This window comes from Manacus vitellinus, unplaced genomic scaffold (assembly GCF_001715985.3).
Source record: "Manacus vitellinus isolate BGI_N305 unplaced genomic scaffold, ASM171598v3 scaffold_3_pilon, whole genome shotgun sequence".
Lineage (NCBI taxonomy): Eukaryota > Metazoa > Chordata > Aves > Passeriformes > Pipridae > Manacus > Manacus vitellinus.
In genome coordinates this window covers 13941551-13967615 of record NW_021940535.1, presented here as the reverse complement: position 1 = coordinate 13967615, position 26065 = coordinate 13941551, and the positions used below count along the sequence as shown (strand labels likewise).

At 37.7% G+C, this 26065-nt stretch overlaps 2 protein-coding genes across 2 annotated transcripts in view; one reads left to right on the top strand and one right to left on the bottom strand.

Annotated features, from left to right (window-relative positions):
- Positions 1–344: 344 nt before the first annotated feature.
- Positions 345–25962, bottom strand: DYNC1LI1 (dynein cytoplasmic 1 light intermediate chain 1). Its single transcript, XM_029961806.1, has 12 exons — positions 25841–25962; positions 14851–14967; positions 13153–13383; positions 9697–9866; positions 8445–8538; positions 6866–7001; positions 6389–6500; positions 4907–4966; positions 4735–4779; positions 3701–3821; positions 3374–3532; positions 345–1292 (listed from the first exon to the last, which is right to left on the bottom strand). Exons 2-12 carry the CDS (start codon positions 14891–14893, stop codon positions 1180–1182), a joined length of 1284 nt encoding a protein of 427 aa, XP_029817666.1. The 5' UTR covers positions 14894–14967; positions 25841–25962; the 3' UTR covers positions 345–1179.
- The window catches only part of CNOT10 (CCR4-NOT transcription complex subunit 10), a 66189-nt gene continuing 62240 nt past the window's right edge, over positions 22117–26065 (top strand). Inside the window, exons 1-2 of the mRNA XM_029961760.1 lie at positions 22117–22198; positions 25121–25279. Coding sequence (XP_029817620.1) covers positions 22117–22198; positions 25121–25279 — 241 coding nt within the window. The remainder of the gene's footprint in view (positions 22199–25120; positions 25280–26065) is intronic.

Here is a 26065-nt window from a genome sequence, read left to right as displayed (position 1 = left end):
ACTTCTTAGACAACACCCTACTGCAGTCATCAGCAGGATCCTTAGTGTAACTAGTGAGCTTTTAAAACACATTGCAGCAGAAAAGCACTCAAGTAGGATAAGCTAGTTTTACCTCTAGGAGCAAACACTGCAGACTTATCCCCTTCCTTCAGGATTGTATCCAGATGGTTTCTGAATATCTGGATATTCAAAAACAGCAAAATAATGTTTTAAGGAAGTTTAAATATCTGCCAGTGATATTATTCACTGAGAGATAAAATTATAAATGTAAGTTTTAAGATGTTTTACACCACATCCTTAGATTTAACTGTAAACAAACAAGAACACCATGGCTCCAATGAAAGTTATTTAAATTTGAATGCAGAGAATACTTTATTAACTGATTACAGTTTTGATGACCAATTTTTAAACCATAAGTAGTGTGGGAAACATAGTGGGGGACATTAAGGCCAAGCCATATATATATAGACAAATCTGGATACTGATAATCTGTACATTTAACCTCTGCTTTTTCTTTATACATCTTTTATTCAGTGTCTGAAATTAATCAAAGAGGAAAAACCCAAAAGAACTGGCCACTAATTTAGTCTTATACCTGGAGCTTTTCCATGGGTTTTTGAACGCAGTGTAAATCTCAGTGGAGATCAAACAGATTTTTTTTTAACCATACTCCCAATGAAGTGTTCAAGTATAACTGGAGCTTGTTTGTGTTGTTACAGACTTGTGCAATTATTTTTCTCTTTCAAAAACTAGCAGTAGTTCTCTCGTGTAGAGGTTAATCTACTTAAGATAGTATTAAACTTAGCTAACAGATTCGGAAATCAATATAAATTAAGTGCCTGTGGTGTGTATCAGTTTTCCTGCTCTAAGCAACCCCTATCACTTAAGTGGACATACTTGCAATTTTACAGAATTACACTGACTTTTCAACAAAACCCAGAAAAAAATTAATTTACTATTCTTGCACCGTGAGCAGTGCTCCTACACAATGTGATAACCGTTTCCCATTTGTACAACTCCCTTTTGTAAAGTTGGGCAACACATATGAAAGGAAGACAGACATCAATTGTTTGTGTTCTGAAAGAAATTTCAGTTCTTTAGTTCCAGTCACTGAAGGAAGAGGCAGAGGCAAGTTTGAATTATCCCAGAAAACTGAACAATTGGTTTTATTTGGTGTCTTCAAGATGCTTCACCTTCTGTGGGAGATGTAGATGATGTAGGAGAGACCATTTCAGGTTTTCGTGAAATTCTGTCCAATTCAGCCTGAACATCTGTTAAAACTGGCTTCTGACCTACAAAATAAATGTGTAATATTCAGTCATGTTTATGGAAGTCATGTAGTATCTTTAATTCTCAAATCAGAAAAATCCTAAAACTTGTTATCACATGCTTTGGGCGCAGAGTAAAGGCATAAGGCCAAAACCCAAAAGAAACAGAAAGGAAACAGTACAGAGAAAGTCATATCTTTTAATATTTCCGATTTCTCAAAGAAACTTCCATAATTATATATTGTCAGTATATGAAGAGTTAATGTATAAAATATAAAAAAGTTTATTAAGGCTAGCAGTTATGACTACTTCTATGCAATTTTCTGTATATGTATTTTAAATAATTCTGAATGTAAATCAGAATTTAAACTGACTTTACCAAGCCCGGTAAAGTCAGTTCTGCACACTTTGTCAGCATAAACATGACACCACTGCTCATGGGTGCACACAGACTTGCAAATGGCAAATCCCTTTCTCTCCTCACCCACTTGCCTCCTCCCTAACTTGGAATGGCACAAACATTTGTGCAGTCATACTCAGACCTAATTCAAGCTTAAAACACACCATTTTCCCCCCATCCTTTTAACTCTTACTCCCCAGTCTAGGTTTCTCTCCTGCTATGTTTTATCACAAGAATGGAGGAGACAATATGGGAAAACAGAGTATTAGAGTCTAATGCCAGGACAAGTGTGCATAGTTATCTTGGGCTGTAAGGGAACATTCTGATACACATGTAGTTTCTTTAGCAGTGTCCCAGCACCCTTTCTGAGCATGCAAACTAAGAGAAAGTTTCAGATTTGAAGAGAGAGTGCCATAGATATCACCCAATACAAGACAGCAAATACTGAGGAAGGTGAGGAGGCCACATCTAAGCCAAATGTATGTTGTATTTATGGTAATCACTTAAAAGCACAGCCCTTTGCAACATTAAACTGGTTACACCGTAACCCTATTTTTGTTGCATATTAGGAAATTTCTGAGAACATTTTTGCTCCTTAATAGTTTAATTCTGTTCTTGAAGTTTCTGCCATGGCCCCGGACACGACACTTTTCTGGAGTGCTGCCTCCGTTTGCCAGGCATCACCCAAACCTGCTGCCCAGCTCCCCACAAGATTCTTCAGTGGGTGCTCTCACCTCATATTGCATCAGCTGCATTTGTTTGAATGATCTCCATATGCTGTTCAAACTGGAACTGCTGACTTTGCCTACAGCAGATTAGGAAGTACTCACACTTCACTCTGCCAACTGAGCTTTGCATTTAAAAAACAGAAGTGCACCCGGGTAGGAAAAAAACCCCAAACAGGGGCAATCTACACAAAGTGTTTGTGGGAAATGTGTTCTCTTTTACTGCATAAAAGTAAATACTGCTTGTGTTTCATTGGTACTTGACATTACTCTCCCCTAAGTGCAGCATTACTAACCTCTGGGGAAGCAGAGAGGGAAGGTGTCTGTATATGTATATTCTCAATTAATACAGAAATATTTTAAATTGGAATAGCAAGAAGCACCAGAGTAGTCCTGCATCTAGCTTTAGCACAGTCACTTTCTAAACATTTCTAGATTAATACTAATTGTTAATCACATCATGTAATGTTAAAATAAAATAGGTAAGTATTTTACAGGCTGTCACCAAACTCAATCAAAGCATTCATCACATCAGAGCTAGAACACTAGAAGAAGAAAATTTAAAGCTATTTTAACACTAACAGTATTGTTAAAAAAATCAACTTGGAAATTTAGTCCCAATCTACCTGAATAATACTACAAGTGGCTTATAGCATAAGCCATTTTACTGGGATGGTGAGAACAAAGGAAAAAACTAAGAACTCATGTGGACACAATTCATCCTTAAAAAGCTACATGAAAAAGTTTTTCTTTGCTCTTCTGAGAGCCATAAAAAGGCAATGCTAAACTGCTGTGAAAACAGAAGCAAAAAGCCATATAAAATATAACAGCATAAATATAAAGCATTTATATATATACACACACACATAGATAAAGCATTCAGTTAAATATAGCAGTGTTCATACTTCTGATAAACTATACTAACAGGAATGATCCACCACTTAATTTGGATTGAGTCGATCTTTTGTCATTAATCATACCTGACTTTTTTGCTGATGGTGCTAAATTGCCGCCAGCACCTCCAGTGCCACCTCCTCCTGAACTGCCACCAACACCACCAGGGCCACCAGGAGAACCAGTTTTCTTGCTCAGGAGACTATTGAAAAAGTTAGCCAAGACTCCTTCAGATGTAGCTCCAGCTACAAGGAGAGGAAGGAAAAAAAAACCACAACACAAAAACAACACAGATTTTTTAAGTAAATACTGATTCAGCGTGTTCACCAATCTAAATAAGCGTATTAAAGCAAGCAGGCAAAGCAGCTATTTTACTTCCCCAGATGTATTTGTACCCTCATAAGAAAAGGTACCTTTCATATTGGGATCAATTTTTTTTGACCCAGTAGGGATAGGTGTAACACTGGCAACGTTTGATGTTACAGATCTATTTGGTGTCCTAGGAGATCCACCAGGAACTCTTGGTGAGGCATCCTATTAGAAAAAAAAACAAAAACAAAAAAACCCAAAAAGTAAAGCGTAAGCATATATGAAATGAAGCACTTTGTTATTTCTCACAGCTCCTGAGCTTTTTTTTCAAATGTAGTATCTCATGCAACTGAAACGACATAGGATTAGATTTTGCTGATTGTGTATGTGTTTTTTCATATTTATATAACATTCTTAAAACTACTAATTTTACTGCAACTAAAGCACTAATGAAACTTTTCATTTTACTCCAATGAGAAACTTGAAAATCCATCTGTTACTCAGTACCCTAATGAAAACTGTACCAATTAGATCACTGAAGAGCTACAGCAAATTTCACAAAAAGACAACACGTAGCACCAACACTGCAGAAAGGATTAAATGCAGCCCAGGAGAAAGAGCATTATTCATTACTTCAAGATAATACTTCATGTTTCTAGTTCATCTAAAGAGGTAAAGCTACCTTTGTAAGATCACAGGTTCCCCATTTAAACTTGTGTTGCCTTTTAGTTATTTTATTTGTATTTTAAATGTAGATGACAGTTTTCATTTGTCCTTAATTTTATGCCATTCCTAGAGTGATGGTGCCAAATTTAGGATACGAAACTCCCCAAGGCAATTCAGCCAGCATAGTTTGCTCCTTGGCACACTCTTGGGACAGAAAGGGGAGTAAACTAACTGCTTAGATGCATTCTAACATATGAAGAGGAAAGCCATGTCATTTAGCCCTGGCTGTCAATACAAGTTGTCATGACTAGCTGTGAAGTGTCGTAATTTTAGGGCACTATACAATGAGACATTAAATACTATGTAGTTTAAAACAATTAGATGAAAGAATATTTGATAGTGCAGTTAAAAGCAACCCTCTAAACATATGAATAATTTTCATGTGATGATATTTAAAATTTTTATTACTAACCACTGGCCTTCCTGCAGCAGTAGGTGGTTGTTTCGCCAACTGTGACTGCAAAAAAACCAAACATACACATGAAGTGTTAGATATTACAGTGACTGAGAACAAACCCCAAAATCTGTATTGGGAATGTTGTTAATTGAAACACTGGCTGCTTGTTTTATAGACAGAAAGTTACCTGCTGCTTCATAAGAAACACTTGGTCATCTTCTGCTACGATTTCTTTTTCATGAACAAACTGCAATATAAAAACATAAACATAATTTTGACTAAAAGAAAGAAAGGTATTTCCTTTAATATCTCCTGGTGAATATGACCAAAGCATTCAATAATGAAGTACATGTATAAAATACTACGATGACTGCATATCACATTTTCCATATTTAAGACTGCTGCCTCAATGATTCCATTTAAACTAAGTTAATTAGAAGTGAAATAGAGGTATCATTAACTCCTTTGACCTGGCAGGCATAAAGCTCTAGATGTATTTGTAGAAAGACCTATTAAAAAGTTCATTAAAGCGTTCAGTAAAAGAGGAATGAGGTAAATTTTAACAGGGCACGTTCAAGGCTCTGAAGATGTGTAAGAAACATTCATGGATGCACACACTCTGCATCGTGCTCACGTCTCCGTTAATTTATTGAGGCATCCCCTTAGCATTCCTTTATAGGTAACTGTGGCCAACATGACTCTTCACATGTGTTGCATTAGACTGGTATATTAACTGGACACAGACATCTCCCTGGACACAGATCCCAGTCCTCTGCATCAAACTGCAAGCCCTCTCCTTCCAAACAAGCTCATCAAAAAGTTTGCCCAAACAAGCGTGGCAAATATCCAAGTTTACAATCCAGGCCTGAAGTTTACAAGTATGCAAAAGAAAATATTGTCAGCTTTACTTTCCTTGGACACCTATTTAACACACTACTGTATGTGCTTTGATTTTTTCCCTAAAGATTGCAGAAATGACATAGTATTAGTTTTCTCAGCTAAAATAATTCCCACTTGGAAATATGATCAGTCACAAAAATCCTAGTTATGTTAGAAAAAAGCCATAGAAATATTTGTCTTCAATAACTTTTGCATGCATGGGGTCCACTGTTGCTGGCATTTTGTTCAAGAACCTCATTTATATTTACAGGTAGTTCTGTCATAGCATTTTGTTAAATAGTACAAGAGAGAAAACATACTGAACATATGGAGAATCTGTTTTCACATGTTTATTTTTGATTTTACACTGTCTCAAGCTTTCTGATTTTAAATACTCCAACAGAAACAGAAAGCATTATGAAGTTATAAGCAACTCAGAGCAAAATGGAACGTTTTTAAAAAACAGTAACTCAATCTGACAAACAGGCAAATGACATTCAGGCTTTTCAATACCAAATACATATTAAAAGCAAAACAATATATTTGTAGTCTTGAACAATGTAAAAGTGGTAGAAAAAAAAAGTGCAAGCTCAAGAAAAGCTATAAAATACACAGGGGTTTTTTTTTGATAGCTAAAGAAGAACTTTAAGAACAAAACAAGAAAACCCCCCACAGGGTTTACCACAGTTACTATAAGCTGGAAGCACAGTCTCAGTGAAAGAGAAACAGTCAAAAAACTGACAGGCAAATAAATAGCAAAGAAGTTGAATGCCAAAACACCTCAATTTACCTTTCTGACTGGTGGTTTTGTTATGATATCTTCAAAACTGTCATCTGCTTTTAGTGTCTGAAAGTTCTCATGCAATATTCCTATCTTCTTGTCATTATCCCAACCTGCAGGACTAGAGAAAGGATTATTTGGCTTAAAATCCTATTGTTACTTCAGGCTATTCATGTATGCACTCCTGAACTGCACAGAACTGAAAGCCAGGAAAGCTGTCATAGCTCTCATTCTCCTGTGCAAGCAAGTCATTGATCAGTACAAGCAGGGAGAGATTGGTTCACCATAACAGAGAAGAGGAAAATCTCCGGGTTTAACATTTCCCTTTGGGGCAGTGAAATCTTGATCCACTGGCACTCACCAAACTCATGAGATGTTAAATGGAACTTTAAAAAACAAAAACCAAAAAAGGCTCTAAATGCTGCCTTATGGTATTACACAGATACATTTTGCAGTCATGTACACATAATAAGGCAGGTAACTTACATAAATACTGCATCTTTTTCCACAACAACAGCTGGAACATTGAAAGGAAATCCATACAACTTCTGGACTATATATTTATATACTAAGTCAATGTTTTTGTTTTCTTTTACTGAAGTGTAAATAAGTGCTGCCCCATCTGAATAAACTTGTTAAAGAAAACTTAGTTTAGTGGCTAGTAAGAGACGCTAAAGTAACCTTTAAACTACCAAAAAAGGGTGATCTACGTTGTAGAATTTAGAGCAGGAATACAAAACCAAATAAGTCAACCAAGTTTCAACACTTAAACAGTCTTCTGCTTTTAGTGAACAAGAGTTTTCATGCCATATCCTTATATCTTGTCATTAGCCCACCCTGCAACACAGTCACAGCAACATTAGCATTAGTAGCTTCAAAAATGCCAAAGGTCTTCCACTTTCCCACTTGGGTTTTTTTAAATAGGGGAGTAAGTTCTTACATTATACAGTGATCTGCTTTTGAATGAAATGAAGGCAAATGAGTTGTACTGTATACAAGTTACTAAAAGACCAAAGGAGTGCTGAGTATTCCGGCATGGCTCAGTATCAAATTAACACATCTTATGCACAGGATTAATAAAAAAGCAATTTTTACTTTAAGATTATAAAAATACCAAGGCCCCTAATTTATTTCTACATGCTTGCAATTCAGATTCTACAAGAAAGTTATATAATGGGGTCTGATTCCCATTCAGTGAAGTTTAGAATAGAATTTCAAGTTGTACGTGGCATATAGACTCATGAGGCTGATCCCTATGAATATTTTGTATTTTTCCTCCACCCACAAGAGTTATTACAGTTACCCAGAATTCCATTTTCAAAAATTAGGTCTTGCAAGCCCTTTGAAGGAAGTGCCATTTCAACTGAGGTCTCTGGTTCTTGGGCTAACTTTTCCATCTGTCAACTGCTGTCTCTTCAATAGCATTTGAACTTCCCTTTACTACAGCACAAGTGATGACACAATGTAGGCATGTTACTAGCATCTAAAATCTATATCTCAGCATGTCTAGCTGACTAAACAACACTAAACAGTATTTAATATACTTCTTTAAAAATACGAAATCTAAAAGTAATAAAAGCACAGCAACAGCTTCTGCGCATTGTCTCTGTACCAATATAAGAGAAGTCACACACTTCTTTCCTTCCCTGAGAACCTCATCCTGTGAAATTACTGAACACAGAGGAGACTGCATATTTGGGACAAAAAGAATAACATGCCTTATGTACATCTGGAGCAATATCATACTGAAATGAATTATCTTTTTATTTTAGGCAGTTAGTCAGGTAAATTGTCCTGTTTTGCGAACTGACTCCTAAACATGGAAATGGAGGCAAGTAAAGAAGTTCATGGTAAGGGGACATGCTAGAGACTCCTGCAGCTCTGTAATAAAATAAAATTGAAAAGTTTAATTCAACATTGGCTGTAGGTGCAGCTGAAGCAGACTGCCAGCTACAGTAAAGGAGTTGCATCCTACTTTGGTACAGATGAAAACACTCTTTTAAGCTTGTCATAATTAATAGGAAGATTTGAGTCATAATCATCTTTATGATGTGTTAAAGGATACACTGTAAGCAAAACCGTCTGATATGTGACTGAATGAAGTCGAAGTGTTCATCTCTGTAGTCATGCTCTTTTTCCAGAACACTGATGGCATCACACTGTCAAAATAAACACAAAATTAATATACTACTTCCAGGCACCTGCTGAAATAGCAGTGCTGCTACACATCCAGTTCACAAGGGGAAAGGGAGATGGAGTGGGGAGGGGTAGTGTAGAGGAAAACAAAAACCTGCTAAGATACTTTAGAAGCATAATTGAATGCTTTTGTTTTTAATTATATATAACTTGATGAACATAAACTGTGGTGAAAATTAACTAGGGAGGTAAAATGATTGGCATTTTTCATTCACTCCCCCTCCCCAATCCCGTGCAATAACTCAAAGTCTCTCTTGAAAACTTACCCACTAAACGACTTCACTATTTTTTACCCAATGTTTTTTTCACACACTGTAGTATTACAAGACAGTCTTTTCAATCCAGTTACTAACTAGCCCTTTGTAAAGGGAGGCAAAAGCAAGGAATGTGGAAGCAGAAAAAGAAAAAAAAAGGAGTGGGGAGAAGAATAACAGAGCTGGCAGGTGAGAAGGAAGGTGCTGCTCAGATGAGAGGGTCAGACTTCCAGTGAAGGAACAGCATATGCATCAGAAGGTTTATGCCTTCACTGTGGGCCAGCAGAAGCTGCAGATGCAGTATGCTTACTGCCAATGAGAACTGAAGAGCCAGGGGAAGAAAAAACAACAAAAACAGTCACAGGAGAACCACACCGTTGTTTTCTTTAGATTAAGAATATGGTTACATATCTAACAGAAATCAAAACAGATCACAAACACCCTAAGAACTGAGGAAAGTTAATAGAGCAGCACTTTACTAACTGTAACTCTCAAATACGTTCATCTTCAGAAAAAAAGATCAGAAATATTAAAAAAAACTTATCAAAACACTATGTTCAGCCCAAGGAGGACTGTGGAAATCAAGGGGAATTCTAGTTGCTTACTGACTAGCTCACTTCTGTGAGCAAAACAAGATCTGAGGTGTTTATCAATTCCTTGAAAACTGGTAGAACTAAAGGAAAAGATAATTCCAAAATAACATGCAATGAGAGGTTCCAGAAAATAACCAGTCTTCAACATTAAACAAAGAATTTTTCAACAAGCTATTCAGAATAACTTAACCACATGCCTCCCTCCCCAATTCCACAACTGACAGAGAGAGTTGCTTAATTTAAATATGCAAAAAACCTAAAATGTGAAACAAACCTTTGTACAAACTACTACTACTGGAATGCCTAAGTTACATGTTAGTGTATCTGCACCCAGGGGTAAAATCACACTGTCATCTTTGTCTTCCTGTAATGAAGTATTTCTTCTCTGTGGAGAAGCTGGAAAATCCTCGCCTGGTTCTATATATTCCTGGAAGTCTCTTACCACTGAAAGTAAAAAAAGTTATATTAAAACATCAGCTACTTTATTATTTCAACAATGATTTCCACTGGCATTGATCTCTAGCACTGTTGATTGCATAGTACTTCTGCATCTTTATGTTGAAAAAATGGAGCATGCATCTAGTGCTGACTAGTTGTTTGCTCTGTGCAGCACAGGAAAGAACTAGCAAGTCTAAGATCTGCTGGACTGGCAGCCAGAAGAACATGATCTAATAAAAGTGTCCATAAGGACAACATGAAACCATTTTTATTTTATCACTGTGGAACCACTAGGCAGGTGCTATTAACGATTACTGTTTCATCTTTTTCCTGAAGGACATAAGTTTCCTTCCATTCTTTTTGGCAAAATTAATGGAACAGTTTGTCAGAATAAACAGAATTAAGCCCAACACATACTGCTTAGCTGCTACCATATACCAGGTTTTATCTACAAACTCTTTGTCCATTCTTCACTCTTTGTACAGAGAATCTACAGTAGTAATAAACAAAAAAGAACAGAATACACAAACACTATTTATTACCTAGCTTTATAATTAGTTAGTGGCATATTAAATATTTGGTATGCTTTTAAAATAGATCAGACACTACTTTAAAATTTAGCAGGGAGGGTAAGTCAGAATGTAACTTTCTATTTTCTCATTCTTGTCGCAACTGTCTTGTCATGTTCCACTGCACACACCCAAGCCTCTCGTAACACAGCCACTTACTATTCCTCCAGGCAGGGATGCAATCTTAGGCATAAAATGTCTATATCTTTCACATCATGTCCTGTTCCACACAGCAGAAACAAGATTCTACCAAACCAAACCACTGATTACTATTCCATGAGTAGCACATCCTAATTCAGCAAAAGAAGTCAGGCAGCAAGGCAGTTCAGCTGCATCACGCACAGGGGCAGCTTATCTACCCCCAGACATTCTCACTTCTTTGTCCTGATTTGTGTTAACCCACTGCTACCTTTGCTAGACTGACTAAACCCCTTCAAATTAACACCTAGAAAAGCACTTGTGGAATTAACAGAGCAAGACTGACTTCAACACCCTAGAGGAAAAATTATATTAGGTCAAGATTATTCAATTTTTCTGCAGCTCTCTGAGTTCACAATAACAAAAAGCACGTGCACCGATTATAATCTCTACTTGAACAGTCAACTTGGGCTCTTATTCAGGGACTGCTGCTACTTCAGTCTGGTCTGAGAGCCTCCCAAATCAACTGAATGTGTTTTAAACCCAGAGTCCTCACCAACATATGCCAGTCACTCAACATCTTTCCTGCACAGTATCCTGTCTGTTCTGGGATAATTGCATAAAATAAAAATCACACTACTCCAGTGTGTGAATTCCTAAAATTCCCACTGTATGATCATAACATACTAATCTTTATATAAGTACAGAAAACAGTAAAAACGAGGATTGATTTAGTGTATCACACCTCAAAGACTGTGAAATACAATCTCAAGTCTTTCTTAGAGACACAATTTCATTAGACACAGACTAATTCAGTAAAGAGAGAGGGCTTTTGCAACCCTTCACACACAGCTGCTACATACCCCCTAATATCTTTCCATATGAGTTCTAGTCTTCCCAGGGTCTGTCTTTGAGAGAAACTAAGCTGCTAGAACGGGAAGACAAACACAGTAGCGTATCTCCAGAAAATTACACACACAAACCCTCTGTAGATTTCAGCCTTGTTAGCAAGTTAAACCAGCTCGAAGGAGCACTGAGCCTGACACAAGAATAAAGTAGGACCATGTAGCCAAAAGTCATGCAAGCAAGACTCCTCCCTGCTTCTTCTGGCAGCGTCAAGCTCCTGCCTGCCCAGCAACCCATGAAGCCACATCACAAGAGGATCAAACAGCTTCCAGTCACATCTGGATTGTGTCCAGGGCTTCTGTTATACCCAATGTATAGACTATCAGTATCTGTAAGAATTAGACCAGATGATAAAAGAACAAAACAACAGAAAAAAATAAACGAGTAGCATGTTTTCTTGACTTGCCTCATGGCTTGCAGTTTCTGGATTTTGTAGAGTTTTGCTATTCTGTTCACTCAGTCAGTAAGGAAGCAAAACTACCAGCTACACATTTTTGATAACAGAGATATTGCATCCTTACTACTTTCATCCAGCAAAATCATATCCTGAAAATGTATGTCAGGATGTTTAGTACCCATACACACACTAACTCCACTCCCAAAAACCAAAACAAAAACCAAAACAAAACCACATCCAAACAAGCTCAGCTCCTCCCTCCTAAAAAAAATAATTTTCGAGGAAGATATGATTCTCAATGATACTTCCCTTAAAAGAATTTCTCTCTTAAAAGGATAAAGAAAACGACCAACTTTCCCCCCTTCTCCCCATTCTCAAGTATCTACAACCATTGCCTGACAGCTTATCACAGCACAGCTACAACCTGCATTTCTAAAACAACTATTCAGCAATCTGGCACTCAGAAGCTTAAGAACACACCAGTTACAGAGTGACTTCAGACTTACAAAGTTTAATCATCCTGTTTGATCTTAACACACAGCTTTCTCAAATACTTTTCCTTGCAGTAATTCACCAAGAGATGAATGGGAAAGACTCATGTTTTATTAGCCCCAAGGGAAATACACTTGTGCCCAAAAGTAATATGGAGCCATAATGTTAGCAAGTTCAGGCAGATAGTTTAGGGAATCCTGAAATATTTTTGTGTTCTGCATGTTTAAAACTAAAAAGACAAGACACTGACAGAGCCATATCCTATCCATGCCAAAACAAATATATAGCTGTGTTAATGTCAATAACAATTATGATAAAAATCTTCAAGTAGAAAGGGCCCAGGCATAGCCATGTTGTCATGAACTCTCTCAACACTGACACTTTTGGCAGGCACAGAACAAGTCCCAGATTCTCTGAGTAATTACAGGAACGATTATGAAGCAGACGTAGTGACCTACCGTTTAAATAAATTAATAAATTGAAAAATTGAAAGCTAAGGATTTTTTTTCTCAGAATATCTCATCTAGAAAAATATGTAAAATGCAAGATTGTCATTTCAGCTGTGTTTATTCTGAAAGTTTTCCCCCCCCAAATTGTTATTCTGTTAGAAAGAAGTACTAGTATTGTTCATACAGCTACTTCAGACTTATCTGAAGCTCGACTGGCTTGATAATCCCTAATTTTAAGTAACATTTCCAAAGAATGAAAAAGACTGCAATGGAGGGATTAAATGGTGCGGAAAGCATTAAGCATATTTAAATGGATTCCCATGTATTTGCAGAATACTCACACTTCTGTTCCATTTCTTTCATTTCTTCAGGAGGAATTTTTAACTTGTCAATATGTTCTCTTACAACACTTGCCCATTTTTGTAAAGAATCCAGTGCAGTCCAGGGTCTAGACATGTCTACTACCAACATAATTAGAGTGTCCTTTAGAGAGCTCGCCTCCATTGCAAATTTAAGAAGACCTTTGTGATACAGGTCACCATCCAAAATCCATACATTACATCTTGTTTGGTCTACAAAAAAAAGGAAAAACATTTTATGAGATTTACCTGAAACACACCACTACAAAATGGCTATTAAATCTTCTTTAGACATGTAAAATACAAGGAAGAAAGCAGCTGACATATCTTTATCAGTCAATTGAACATACATAACATCACAGCAAACTGCATCTTGTGGAGACAAGCTCCTCCTCTTCCAAACCCTGATGTTTAATGGCTGATAACTGAAGATCTTAAATACATCATCTGAAAGGGAGAGATAGCATTCAACATTTCAAAAATAGTTGTTCACCATTTTAGAGAGAGAAAATGTTTTCTTCAAGATGCATCTCAGAAGAGCAGAACTGGATGAACTCAGTCATCCCTTTTCAGCCCTCGGTCTGCTCAACTCTCAAGGGCTGCCATCTCTCCTTCAAACTCTAACATGATACGCCTACATAACTCTTCAACTACAGAATGTATCTTGGCCATTCAAAAAACTGAATAACTGCAAGTTTTTAATGATTGAGATGGACTTGAAGTTATTCTTCCAATTTGTGAAAGTGCAATCAACATACAAATAGACCACCCCACTGCTTTTTTTCCCCCAAAAAACCCCCACCATACTCCAGTATTCACAGACACTTCTACAGTTAATGAGGAGTTGTTGATTTAAAATTAAGGAGCTTAACAGAATTACATTTTGCCTTCAGGTAAGTTTTTATCACTTGTTACAGAAGTCTGATTTAGATCAAACTCCCAGTACTCTTAACTCTGGTTTCAATTTACGTTTGAGATCAATAGCCAGGTATGAAAGTCAGGAAAGCAGATGATTTCACATATCCCCCCCCAAAAAAAGAGGCCAACTTCTTCTGGTTCTCCTTCTACACAGATTTGTTCTTATAGTATAGACAAGAATTCCCATTTTTCCCTAAAGCTTCCAGTACATCCTTATTCACACCCCGTAACTCCAGGTATTTGGATCTTAAACAGGATCTTAAACATACTTCTTACTTTCTAGCAATGCCTTCACCCAAACTTTTGGATTGGTGGTTTTTGGGGTTTCTTGTTGTTTGTTTTTTACATCTCCCTTAGCATCGTGCACATTTCCCCACCCACCAATCCGTAACAGTAGTCCTGCAGATTCCATGCCACCAAGACAAAGGTTTCTCTGTAGGTTTATGGTAACTACTTGCTATAGTAATTGAAATGGAATATAGGAGCCTGGGCATCTTTTCCTCTAGGCCTGAGGAATGTACATCTATTCAGAACATTGCAGCTAAGTCTGCTTCCCTGGTCTTTTCAGCCTTTTCTTCTGACAAGTTCTTCTCCTCCTCTACCACTTAAGTGGTCATTCATGGTATCTACTAAGGGAATTACACTGACAAACTTCCTTACCATACAAATCCCTTCTGGCCTAAGCCATGATAAAAGAAAGAAGATCATCCCACTATATTATCACTATGTTATCACCCAGATATATCACAGATACAAACTTACCATCTCGGTCTTCATCATGCACATTTAAATATAAGTATTCCATTCCTCTTCCTTTTTTGTATTCCTCTATTCCTTGAATTTTTCCTATTAAGCTAGTTTTACCTGCTCCATCTTCACCTGTAGAAACAGAAGTAAGATAGCATTCAATCTTTAATCACTGTTACATATTAAAACCCACCTGGGGCAATAAGAAAACCATATCCTAACAGGGTGACTGACCTCACTGAAGTTTTGAAATATAGCAGGTTTTGCCCAACTCATCCATCTGTTCTAAGTGCATGTCTCAGCTTCAAATCTTATTTCTAGTTATTGATAAATACAATTATGCCACTAACTATCTTATCTGAAATAGGCTCTTACACCTATCTTTAAAAAGCTCTGTTAAGGAGTAGTTAAATACCTCAAACAATTTCAGTCTTTCAGCTACAACCAAAGTAGTAGCAAAGTTTTTTCTAAAGTAGTTTCTAAGCTCCTCTTACAGGTCAGAAGAACATGATTTAGAACTCCCTCATATCAAACAGCACACAACACCAGGATGAGTAAGGCAAATGTGTTTCCTTAGCTTTTATGGGTTGGTTCCTTTGAATATTTTCTCTGTTACAGGTCTGAAGAAACCTTAAAAAAAGGTGACAAACAGTAAGCCCACTGCCTTACAGTACACCTGTGTGTATTTGGGTAGCACAGAGGAACAAGCCTGCAATCCAGATCCATTCACTCCTATTCTCTTCCTTCCAAAAGGAGCTCAGGTAACCTTACAGCACATGCACAATGTAAACACCTCAACTAGCACCAGAGGCTCTTCTTGAAAAACCTAATTTCTGGTCATATGTCCCAGAGTTGGAAAACTTCACATGCAGTTTTTCCAACTTGAAGGAATAATTAAGCTGAATTTGGTCACAAAGCAGGGTTTTGCCACTCTGATTTGCAGAATGATGTGTATGTAACAATTAGACATCAGAAAATTCTTGAAACTCACTCACAAGTTACAAAATTAAGATTAATCTCAGGTCTCTAAGAGGCACCTTATGAGTTTTATGTTAAATGCAACATTTTTTTCCCAAGTCTCTCCTATACGAGGAGAGTATAATCACTTGCTTTCAACCACATAACAAAGAGGAAAGTTCAAGGGCAGTAATTTTCACTGTTAAACATAATGATGTTTTCCCTTTACAGGGAACTGACCATGACCTTATAGGCAATATTATGGCTACATTAAAAACACTACAGAAATAAACACTGGGAAGAGCAGAAGAATTACACTTTGATAGACTGATTTTGAATTTGCTTAACATATAATTCCTAAGGTTACCACATGAAGCCTTCAATTTAGAGGTAAGCTTTATTTTCATATTTCACTAACAGTCTAGAAAACTTAAGACTGCTGACTTTAGGGAGTCAAGGGGATTTTACTCAATTGAATGAAAAGGCTATTTTAAATAAAATATATTTTTAAAAATAGAAAAAAGAGAAAGAGAAATAAGACCAGAACTGAAGTTTAAAGTCTAGTTTAGACAAGTGAAAAATTAAGTTGTATCAATTTAACTTTTTCATAATTGAAGAGCTCATTTGTAAGTTTCTTAACCATGTTATATATATCACGACATACTTGAGCAAACAACTACAGCTATAATTAAATAGTGTTAAATAACTATTGAAAAGCACTCCTATTTTCTATTCATACATCAAGCTTTTCCTCTTCTTGTAAGAACATTCTATAAAATAAAAATTCTGACGAAGAAGTGAGGAGTTCAACCTTCATCACCAGAGATGAATTACAATTCCTCCTCCGCTCTCACCCAAGTACTTATCCAAGCTTCTTAAAATTGTCATCTAAAAACAACTGGAAGGAGTTTATTACCTGCTACTCTGACATGTTATGAAGTTACTTCAACTTCTGCCAACAATGTCTGTATGATTCAATGGGCTATTTTACCTTTTTGAACAGGCAGCTTCAATTAATTTGTGCTAGCAGAAGGCTCAACAGGTAAGACAAACCAAAATTATTCCTTTTAATGAGGGGTTGCACTCAGCAGCGTTCTTAGTTTCTCAGAACAGCTGACTCCCAGCTAAGTTCTCGTGTTTCACACAGGTGGTAATAAAGATTTCAATTGCTAACACTGGGAAAGTTTAACATCTTCTGCAAAGCATATCTGCCAGTTCTTAGCAAAAGTTGCTGCAACAGGTCTGCATAACTGCAGGTGTTTTTCTACATCTGACAAAAGACACACTTAAGCAGTCTAAAACATGCTTATACAGATGTTAATAGCTGTGCAACTATTGTTTGAAAGTGCTCATGCTAAACAATATAGAGAAACTTGAAATATATATCCCACAAGCCTCTTACTTATCACAGCTCTGTGTTATATCATTTTCTCTCCACCCTCATATTTCCAACTGCCTAAAGTAAATTGGAGTTCAATATTGTTAATATCTTACGGCAAAATAGGAGCTGGAATTTTATTTCCTCCCCTAGATTGGAAGAAATTTTATCAGTACAGCATAAGACAAGTTGAGTTGATGTAAAACTAGTACCTCTAGTATGTACACACAGTAGAGTCATTTCTGTCTTCCATCACAGAATTACCTAAATTCACTCTGTTCCATGAAGAGGACTGTCTACTCCCTTCTCATTAGCAAATATCCACCCATTTCAGAGCACCAAGGTCAGGTAGGTGGATCACTGACACATATAATGGTATTGGACGAGTCACTGCATGCAGAGAGCAGCACTCATCTTTCAGCAGAAAGCCAGAATGATGCATTAGTGAAGTTTAAAGGGATTGGTACTACTTTCATTAATTACTCATGTAAGGAAGAGAATAGTATAGTTTGCAGAGGATGTAAGAGAAACCAGAAGATCTGTGGAGAAAAGAATTAGAAGCAACACTGACAAGTGGTCCAAAACAAGTTAGCAATCCATAAACTAACAAGTTTACAAACAGGATGACCCACCTGCAAGGGTGCAAGACAGCTGCCTAGGCAAATGTGCCCAATTCCATAGGAGATCCAGAGTTCTTGACATATTTAAGCCAAATTAGAGTCAATATTTTTTCAATATCACTGAAAAAGCTGTCAGAAAGTAAAACTAGAACCATTGTATATGACATAAGGACTTCTTCCTTTTTGTCCAAGCAATTGATCATAAAAATTGAGGAAAAGATAACTGTCTGGGCCAAGAGAATATAGAATCATAACTGAATAGTTTGGGTTTAAAGGAAGTTTAAAGGAAGGGACTTTTAAAGTCATCTCATCCAACCCTCACACTAGTCTAACCCAACATGCTAAGACTCGAGGTTTCATCTGCCTCTACTTTCTATGTTTAATATGTTGAATATACCTTTTAAAATTGTGGAAACTCCAAATGTATTTGCATCGCTGTTAATTTTTCCAACCTGAGACTTCAGTATAAAACACTTGAAAAGTCAACACACTTTGAATATACCGAGTTATGCTAGGAAAGAGCAGCAGTAGGATTTTGTTTTGTAGCTACTCTTCAGCAAGAATATCAAAATACAAATCAATTCTAAACCAGTGCTTATCTAAAACTCTTACGTAGTTACTAGAAATCTAATTACCAAATTAATTCTGAGTTCATGCAATGCTAACTCTCAAGACTTCTCAAAACTCAAACATTTTACTGTAATATCTTTAGTGTGCACAAAAGGTTCTCTCCCTAAGGAGGGGGAAATATTTGTAAGGAAATGAAAGTCTATTAGTCGTTTGAGGTTTGATGAATAATGTACAGCATAATAATGCAATTAGCTTTAAGTCCTACCAGGGACATATATAAAAGTATATATGCTTTGAGAAAAACTCAATAAGAATACATATATACACATATACTATATGGCATTCGGAATGACAAACTTTAACACACTTAAGCATATTTACCTTCGTTTGTTGTCTCTGGATATCTCTAAAATATCTAAAAAATAATGCTGCTTAGTTTCAGACAAAACTAAAATATCACATTCCCTAGGCTTAAACATCAATGCATACTAATATTATGAAACAGAAGTGGGGGGTTTTTTTAAGTGCTACTGAAGGAATATATAAAACAGAGTCTTATGTACCTTCAAAGAGAGTCATCATCATCCTCCAGTTCCTTTAAAAATTCTAAGATGGAAAATCCTCTAGCTTCTTCTTTATTTCTAACTGTGGGATTATTAAATTAATTATTGATTTCCATACACAAACTCACTGAGGAAAAAATTTCTGACACCATTTTTGTAAGGAATTTCAAGGTAGAATAAAAATCAGGTAGATTTTGCATCCTGCTTTTGCAAACAATACAAAAGGTCCTCCTTTTGCAGAGTAAATCCTAAAGAACTAAAATGCCCCATTACGTCAAACTGGACTCACACACTAATACTACAGTGAGGACACAGAAGTGATGCTTCTACCAAGCAGTGCTATGCACCAAAGCTGAACACAAGTAAAAGTGAGTCAACAGATTTAATTTTGCAGAAAAGTCAGGATAGGAAGCAGCTGAAACAAAGCCAACTCAATCTGCTTATGCACAGTATTTCATCATCTTGTTAACAAAACGGGAAGTCTTACACTCAACTAAGCGAAGCCATTGCATTTTTATGCCCACACTTCTACTACTTCATCAGAGTTTGGGGCTGTCAAAGCTCCTCTGTCCAAGGTGCTACTCTGTCCACAAAACAGTTTGACAACATCCTTGTTGCTGCCCTCAAACATATAAGAAACTATAGTAATACCAACCCTTGCCAGCCTCCTCCCTTCTCACTACTCCAGGCAAAACGCATGTTTACCGAGCAGAAAATCAAGCCTCACTAAATGTTCTGCTACAATACAGAATTTAGCAGAATGGTCACCCCCAGACAGGAAGGGTGGGCAATGAGGTGAATGAATTGCCTTCTGAGAGCGCAGGCAAGCGGGCACTTATCGATGTACTGCTACACAAACTGTTCAGCCATAAGCTATCACATCAGAGAGAACTTAGGCTCTATTACACAACTTCTTCAACCTTTCAATTATACATTTTAAAATTCAGAATATTTAACACTTCTGCTATTTCCACATTTCTTTTTTCTTTTAGAAAATTCAAATAGAAGTAGATTTTCACTTGTCGTAAAACAAGACATTTCTTACTTCTCACAGAAGCCTGTACATGGAAGAGCAACCAGTGTGTTATCTCCAGGACAGACATGGGGTTTGACTTTTTATTTCAATTGTTTTTCCACTGCGATTACAATATGTCAAGGCAAAGAAGCACAAAGTGAACATTTCTTTTGTGCCATCAGTATTGATGGTCTGCACCTCTTCGATCTAGGGCTTTGATTTTTTTTTTCAACAGCTCTTGGAAAAACCCTGGATGCATTTAATTTTTTGTAATCTATAATCCTACTGGTGCCTTGATGGGAGTTGGTGTGTTTGCATTTTAAACCAATCAATTAAAATTCAGTTTGATATGAGAATTATACAACTCATCTCTTAAAAAAAAAAAAAAGTCCAAACAAGGCCACACAAAACTAGAAATGGTCCTAATTAACACCTTCTGCACATCCCACACCCCCAAGCATATTTTCATGAATTAGCTTCACACGTCTTACAGTGCAAAAGACAGCTTCTGGGTAGAACAATTTAGAACATCTAATACCTGTAACATAAAATATTGAGTATTTTTATTAATAGAAAAACATCCATCTTGCTTAAATATGATAGAACAAAGCCATCGAGTCTAAACATGAGTTATTGAACAGGACCAAGACGCCATCCCAGAAAACCAGAGCAATCACCATTCTACACCATGTGAATGACTGAATCCTGATACAGTGGTGTAGAGACATAAAGGTCTTCTTCCTACTAGAACCAAGCACGTGGGTACTACAGCTATTTTCAAGATGAAGTACTTCTCACAGACTAATAACTGCTTTTTCTACAGCTGCATATTAGTGAAAGAGGCTTGTTCATACATTCTATACTAATTGAAGAATGCCTTTTGCAGAATAAGACCAAAATAATCCGAGTAAGCCAAATTTAGTTTGCTTTCAAAGAACCAAAGAACAAATTAACTATGAGATGATGAAATCCTTCTCTCAATCCCTCAAAACAACATGGAAGTTCACAATAAATAAGTCATATCAAGCCTTCACATAACTTGCCACTAAATTATTATTTAGTCATTGGATAAAAAGTTTCTCCTCCTCCAAGTTTGTTTTGCACTGCCAGGTTAAGTCTTTCTCCTCACATATGATTTTTTTGGTATCTTTGTGGCACCAAAAAATTATAACTTCTCTGAGGAGCACCTTAATTGCACTTCTGCATTTCAACAGGATAGAGAGCAGATTGTAGGCAACTCTTCCAATATGTCTTTTGCCAAGTCCTGCACCACGAGAAAACAGGGCCTGACTGTGGAAAAACGCACAGCAGAAAGTGTTACTTATGCTTGGAGAGACCCACAGTCAGAAAGCCAAATGTTGCAGAGAATTCCATAGTGAATATGAACAGCATCCACCTCTTAACACAAGCCTTCTCCTTTAACATAGCAGGAAGTCATCTAGTGTATTTTACCCAGGCTCACTGCTAAAATAGAATAATCCCATGTTACTATCCAAGGGACACCTTTATAGGTACTCCTGCCACTAACCTGCCTGGAAAAACAGAAGCACAATTCCTTTCACTGTTCTTCACCTTTGAAGCTATTTCAGATACAGATCCAGTAACCAGCAGCATCTCTGACAATAATGAGACAAACTAAAAAAAAGCAATTCAAGGATTTCTGAACTTCCTATGCTGTTCTAAGTGAGTTTTACTACACAGCATTTGTGTAATTCTGACTTTTTGGAAGGGTATTATAGCTGGAAGGACACTACAAAGAAGTACTACTTAATTCTAAAAAAATGTAGCTACAAACCAAGCAACTAGAATTTTATCTAGGTCAATGCCCCATCAAAACAATTGACACTTTAGGAGTATAACTCTGCTGACTGAAACAATTTGGAAGGCTATGTTGACTACATTTGGAAGGCTTTCATTACCAGCAGAAGGTGAAGAAGTTGCAATAAGAGGAGGAAAACAAGCTCTCTGACTAAACTTCTGCAATCCTATGGAACTAAGAAACATTTGACATTAACAATAGGGACAGTGTGAACAAGCAGTATTTCATCGGTTACACTGATCACAGTGGAACTTTCAGGTGTTTGAATAGGAAAAAATAAAATGGAAAACTAATTTTCCTGGTGTTAAGTACAAATTTAAGTAAGAAGACTTTACATACTCTCATGACAATTTGCCGTAATGGAACTTAAGAAGTTCACTATCTTTCATGGGTCCGCTAGAAGAAAGAGCTCAAAGATTCAAACAGGCCTGGCCCTGAGAAGTGAGATGTCTAGGGTAAAGAGAAAATGTGGACACAAAGCAGTTGAACTCTCAGTGCCCACAAACTTAAAGCCTTTATTATCAAGTGGAGTGAAATGAATAAAGAAAACCAAAATGCTAGTGATTCAGTAGAAGCATAAGTGTGCAATACAGGACACGGAGTCAGGTGACACGTGTCACTGGATGGTTTGAAATTGCTAGAATTGTAGGCAAAGAATATACTATGCTCCAGAGACAGAGGAACATATGAAATATAAAGCCACACAGAAAACAACTACTCAATCCACTTGCCAGCTGGGAGCCTGTTTTCTGGTGCATCCTGGAATGACTTTGAACATTACTGCTCGAATGCATGCTACAGATTATTGGATAAATGATTAGTTCGGGTCTCTGAATCCAAGTCTCCACACATTTTATAGCACTATGGATTCCATCCGTCAGCTGCAATGGTGACTTGTCAGCTGCTCCCTCTACTCCACTGGCTGGTTAAGATATATCAGAAAGAGAGCTCCCAGTTATAAGCATCAGCCTTCTCATCACACTCAACAAAAAGCATCTCCTGCAATCAACTACCTTTATAACACAAGGGAGTAGAAGAGACAGTCCAGGAGGGAAAAAAAAAAGAAGCAAGAGCAACAAAAACATACTCTTTCAGTTATCTGCAAAAAGTAGCTAAAAATGTCAATGAAAGCAGTCAATTTCCTTATGAAGGCAGGGACATTGTATATTTTCTGCTGGTATAGTCTGCTACATGAGGTAGCTATGGTCACTATGACAGAGCTGCCTAGGAATGAGAGTGTGACTCACATAAAGTTTATGAAAGCTTGAGTTTTCATTATTTGTTCATACAAGAAGAGAGAAATGCTTTCATGCTACAAGTGGTGCCAATCAGAGTGTAAAGTCTTCACAGAAAAAGAGTTATTGAAAAAATGTCTGCAAGTGAAACAATTTTGGAGGAGTAAAACTGTGAGTTAATTAATATTTGGCTGCTACTAAGCAGGGGATTACCAATATTATATGTTAACCTTCACTTCATGAAACTATGTGCCATATCTAGAGTTTAACATTTGGCATTCCAGTTTCCTTTAGTTATTGCTGTGATATGTCAAACTGCTTGCCAGATTCTTAAAAACGAGATGTTAACATAGCTAAAAACAAATACTGAAACAGGAGAATTAGCATGCCAGGTTCTCAGAACAACTAGGCATACAAATGTATGCACTGTTTGAAAAATATAAATGTTGTAGGCAAATTAGAAAACTTGTCCTAGCAAACAAAAGAACACTACATGGTGGGTTTTTCCAGTTGGCTTTTCGGGGTGGGGGAGTGGGATGCTGGAAGCTTAGGGAATTTTTTTAAAATGCAGATTGTAGTGAAAATAAGCACTGATTTGTTACTATGTATCATGTTTCAGCTGGTAAGTTTTGACCAATATGACTGTTTATATAGCAAATATTTGTCTGCCACAAAATGCATGAAAACCATCAAGACTTTGGTCAGCTTTACAACTTCTGCTTAAAACTATTGAAAGCATAATGAAACTGAAAATAATCATGGCAAGAAGTGATCTGAATTAATAATAAAAGTTAGTAAAAAACTATCAAAAGGAACAAAGCTTGAACACAGAGGAAATGTGAGATAACAGAGAGACTGCAAACACACAGCTCAAGAACCCAAACAGACAGAACTTCACACACTGAATCTGTCCAATACAGAATACATAAGTTCTCTCCTTTTTTCTGTGCCAGTGTGCTTCAGGCACAGCATCATGACTTGCAAGTGAACAACAAAGGTTAGGTATTCTCACAAAGAACATAGCCATGGTCCTCACTGGCTGGTCCTCAGATCTGATGTTCTTTTACCTAAACACATGTCAAGCTTTTTTTCCCCCCCTTTGGACCAAAAACCACAATTTCTAAGCAAGAATCAGAATTTCCTTTACAAGCTTGCATATCTTTTAAAAAATGCATCAGTTGAAAAAAGAAAAAAAAAAGTATTACATTAAGTCATTCTATAAACTCTAAGTAAATGGTAAAAAAGAAAATTTCTATACAACAGGTTGAATATCACAAACTAAATGAGCTTTTGGAAACATTCTACGGTGCCTTCTCTAGCCCCAAAGGAAGCAGTCTCCAGTTATTGAGTACTAAGGATTACTTGACTATGAATAGAAGAAAAACAGAGTGTAATCTTGATAAGGATCACAGTTTGAAGAAGAATCTTTCAACTTCAACAAGGACAATCATCCATTTCAGGTTCAAGGTATCACATGAAAAGCTGTCAATCATTATGAAATCTTTCTTTACTACTACTAGAACTTCCAATCTCACTATCTTACTTAATTACATAACATAAAACGTAACAAATTAAAGGGGAGTGAGTCTTGTAACAGCTTCACTAGACCATCCTGTAGTCCTTGTACAGTCTTCTCAGTCAGTTTTAAGTCACCACTCAGCTTATCAAAACAGGAAGAAAAGGATCACAGTGATTGCTTTAGGATTATGGAGGGAAAAAAACCTTAACTTGAAAAACCTCAAGAGACTATAAACCACAAGACTATGCAGAATTGTAGCGTGCATAGAGTCTGCATGAAAATCTTACTGAGTTTTAACCACGTTTCCAAATATTAACACGCAGTTCTTTCAGGGGACAGGGAGGTTGGCAAAGGAGTGGAAGAAGCAGCTAGTTATAAATCCATCCACTTGGATTCCTCATGTTGTCTACTGGTATTAGCATTTAATAGTCTTTCAGGAAAAAAACCCAACAACAAAGCAACAAAACCCAAAAAACCATCCCACTAATAATAATAGCAATAATACATTCATACATACATGAATATGATGCTTGGGAGCATCCATTTCTTCTCCCCCCGCCCCCGAAATTTTTAATTTCGACGAATCATTTTTCTTCTTTCTCTCAACAGCGAATATCAGCTGGGCCTCTCATTATCGCCTTATCAAAGTCCCCTTCCGTAACTCCTCGCCCCGGCCAGGTTGGACTAAGGCACTGGGTGGAGATAAGCGGGCAGCAGCCGGCGATGCCGCCGCGCCACTTGCCGATGCTGCCGCTGCCGCCACGCCGGGTGGGCAGGGCAGAGCCGGCACAGCCAGCACGCCCATACGGCCTCCCCGCCCTCCGGCCCACGGCAGCACCGTCACTGACACCGCTCGGGCCACGGAAGCAGTTTTTGTGTCTGCATGACACACCACCAGGACCGGCAAAGCAGCACCGCTGGCTCAAGCGGGGGAGGTTTCAGGGCCCGCACGCCCCCCGAAACCAGCACTCATGGGGGAAAAAGACAATAAAAGCTCCCCGTCTAAGCCATCTAAACCTAAGGAACCAGGGTGGGGGAAGGACAGCGAGGGTATTATGGCGGGGTACCTACGATGAGGGGCGTATCTAAAGCATCTCTGGATATTGCATATCCAAAATGAAGCTAAGCTATACAAGAGAAGAAGCGAGAGGGTTAAGACAGCACCTTGCCACCCATCAAGCCCCCCTCCCCTTGGGGCGCTAAACAAGGGAAGCTCCAGAGAGGGCTCAGGAGCCAGCCTGTGTGCGGCGGGGATGGGAGAGGGATCGAGATGCTTTTCTCAGCCTGTGTACGGCGGGGATGGGAGAGGGATCAGGATGCTTTCCTCACCCAGCAGGAGGACGTTCTTCCCCGAAGGCAGCTTAGAGCGGGAGCGCGTGGACACCTCGCTGAGGATGCAGGACCTGGCGTGGAGAGACGACACCGCTTAGGAGGGGGCTCCCGCTTCCTCCCGGTCCCCACCCTCGCCATCTCCCGGGAAAGGAGGATAAGGCGCGGGGGGCAGGGCAGGAGTTGCCGCTGCCAAGGGGAGGTGCCCCCCCAGCTCAGTGACTG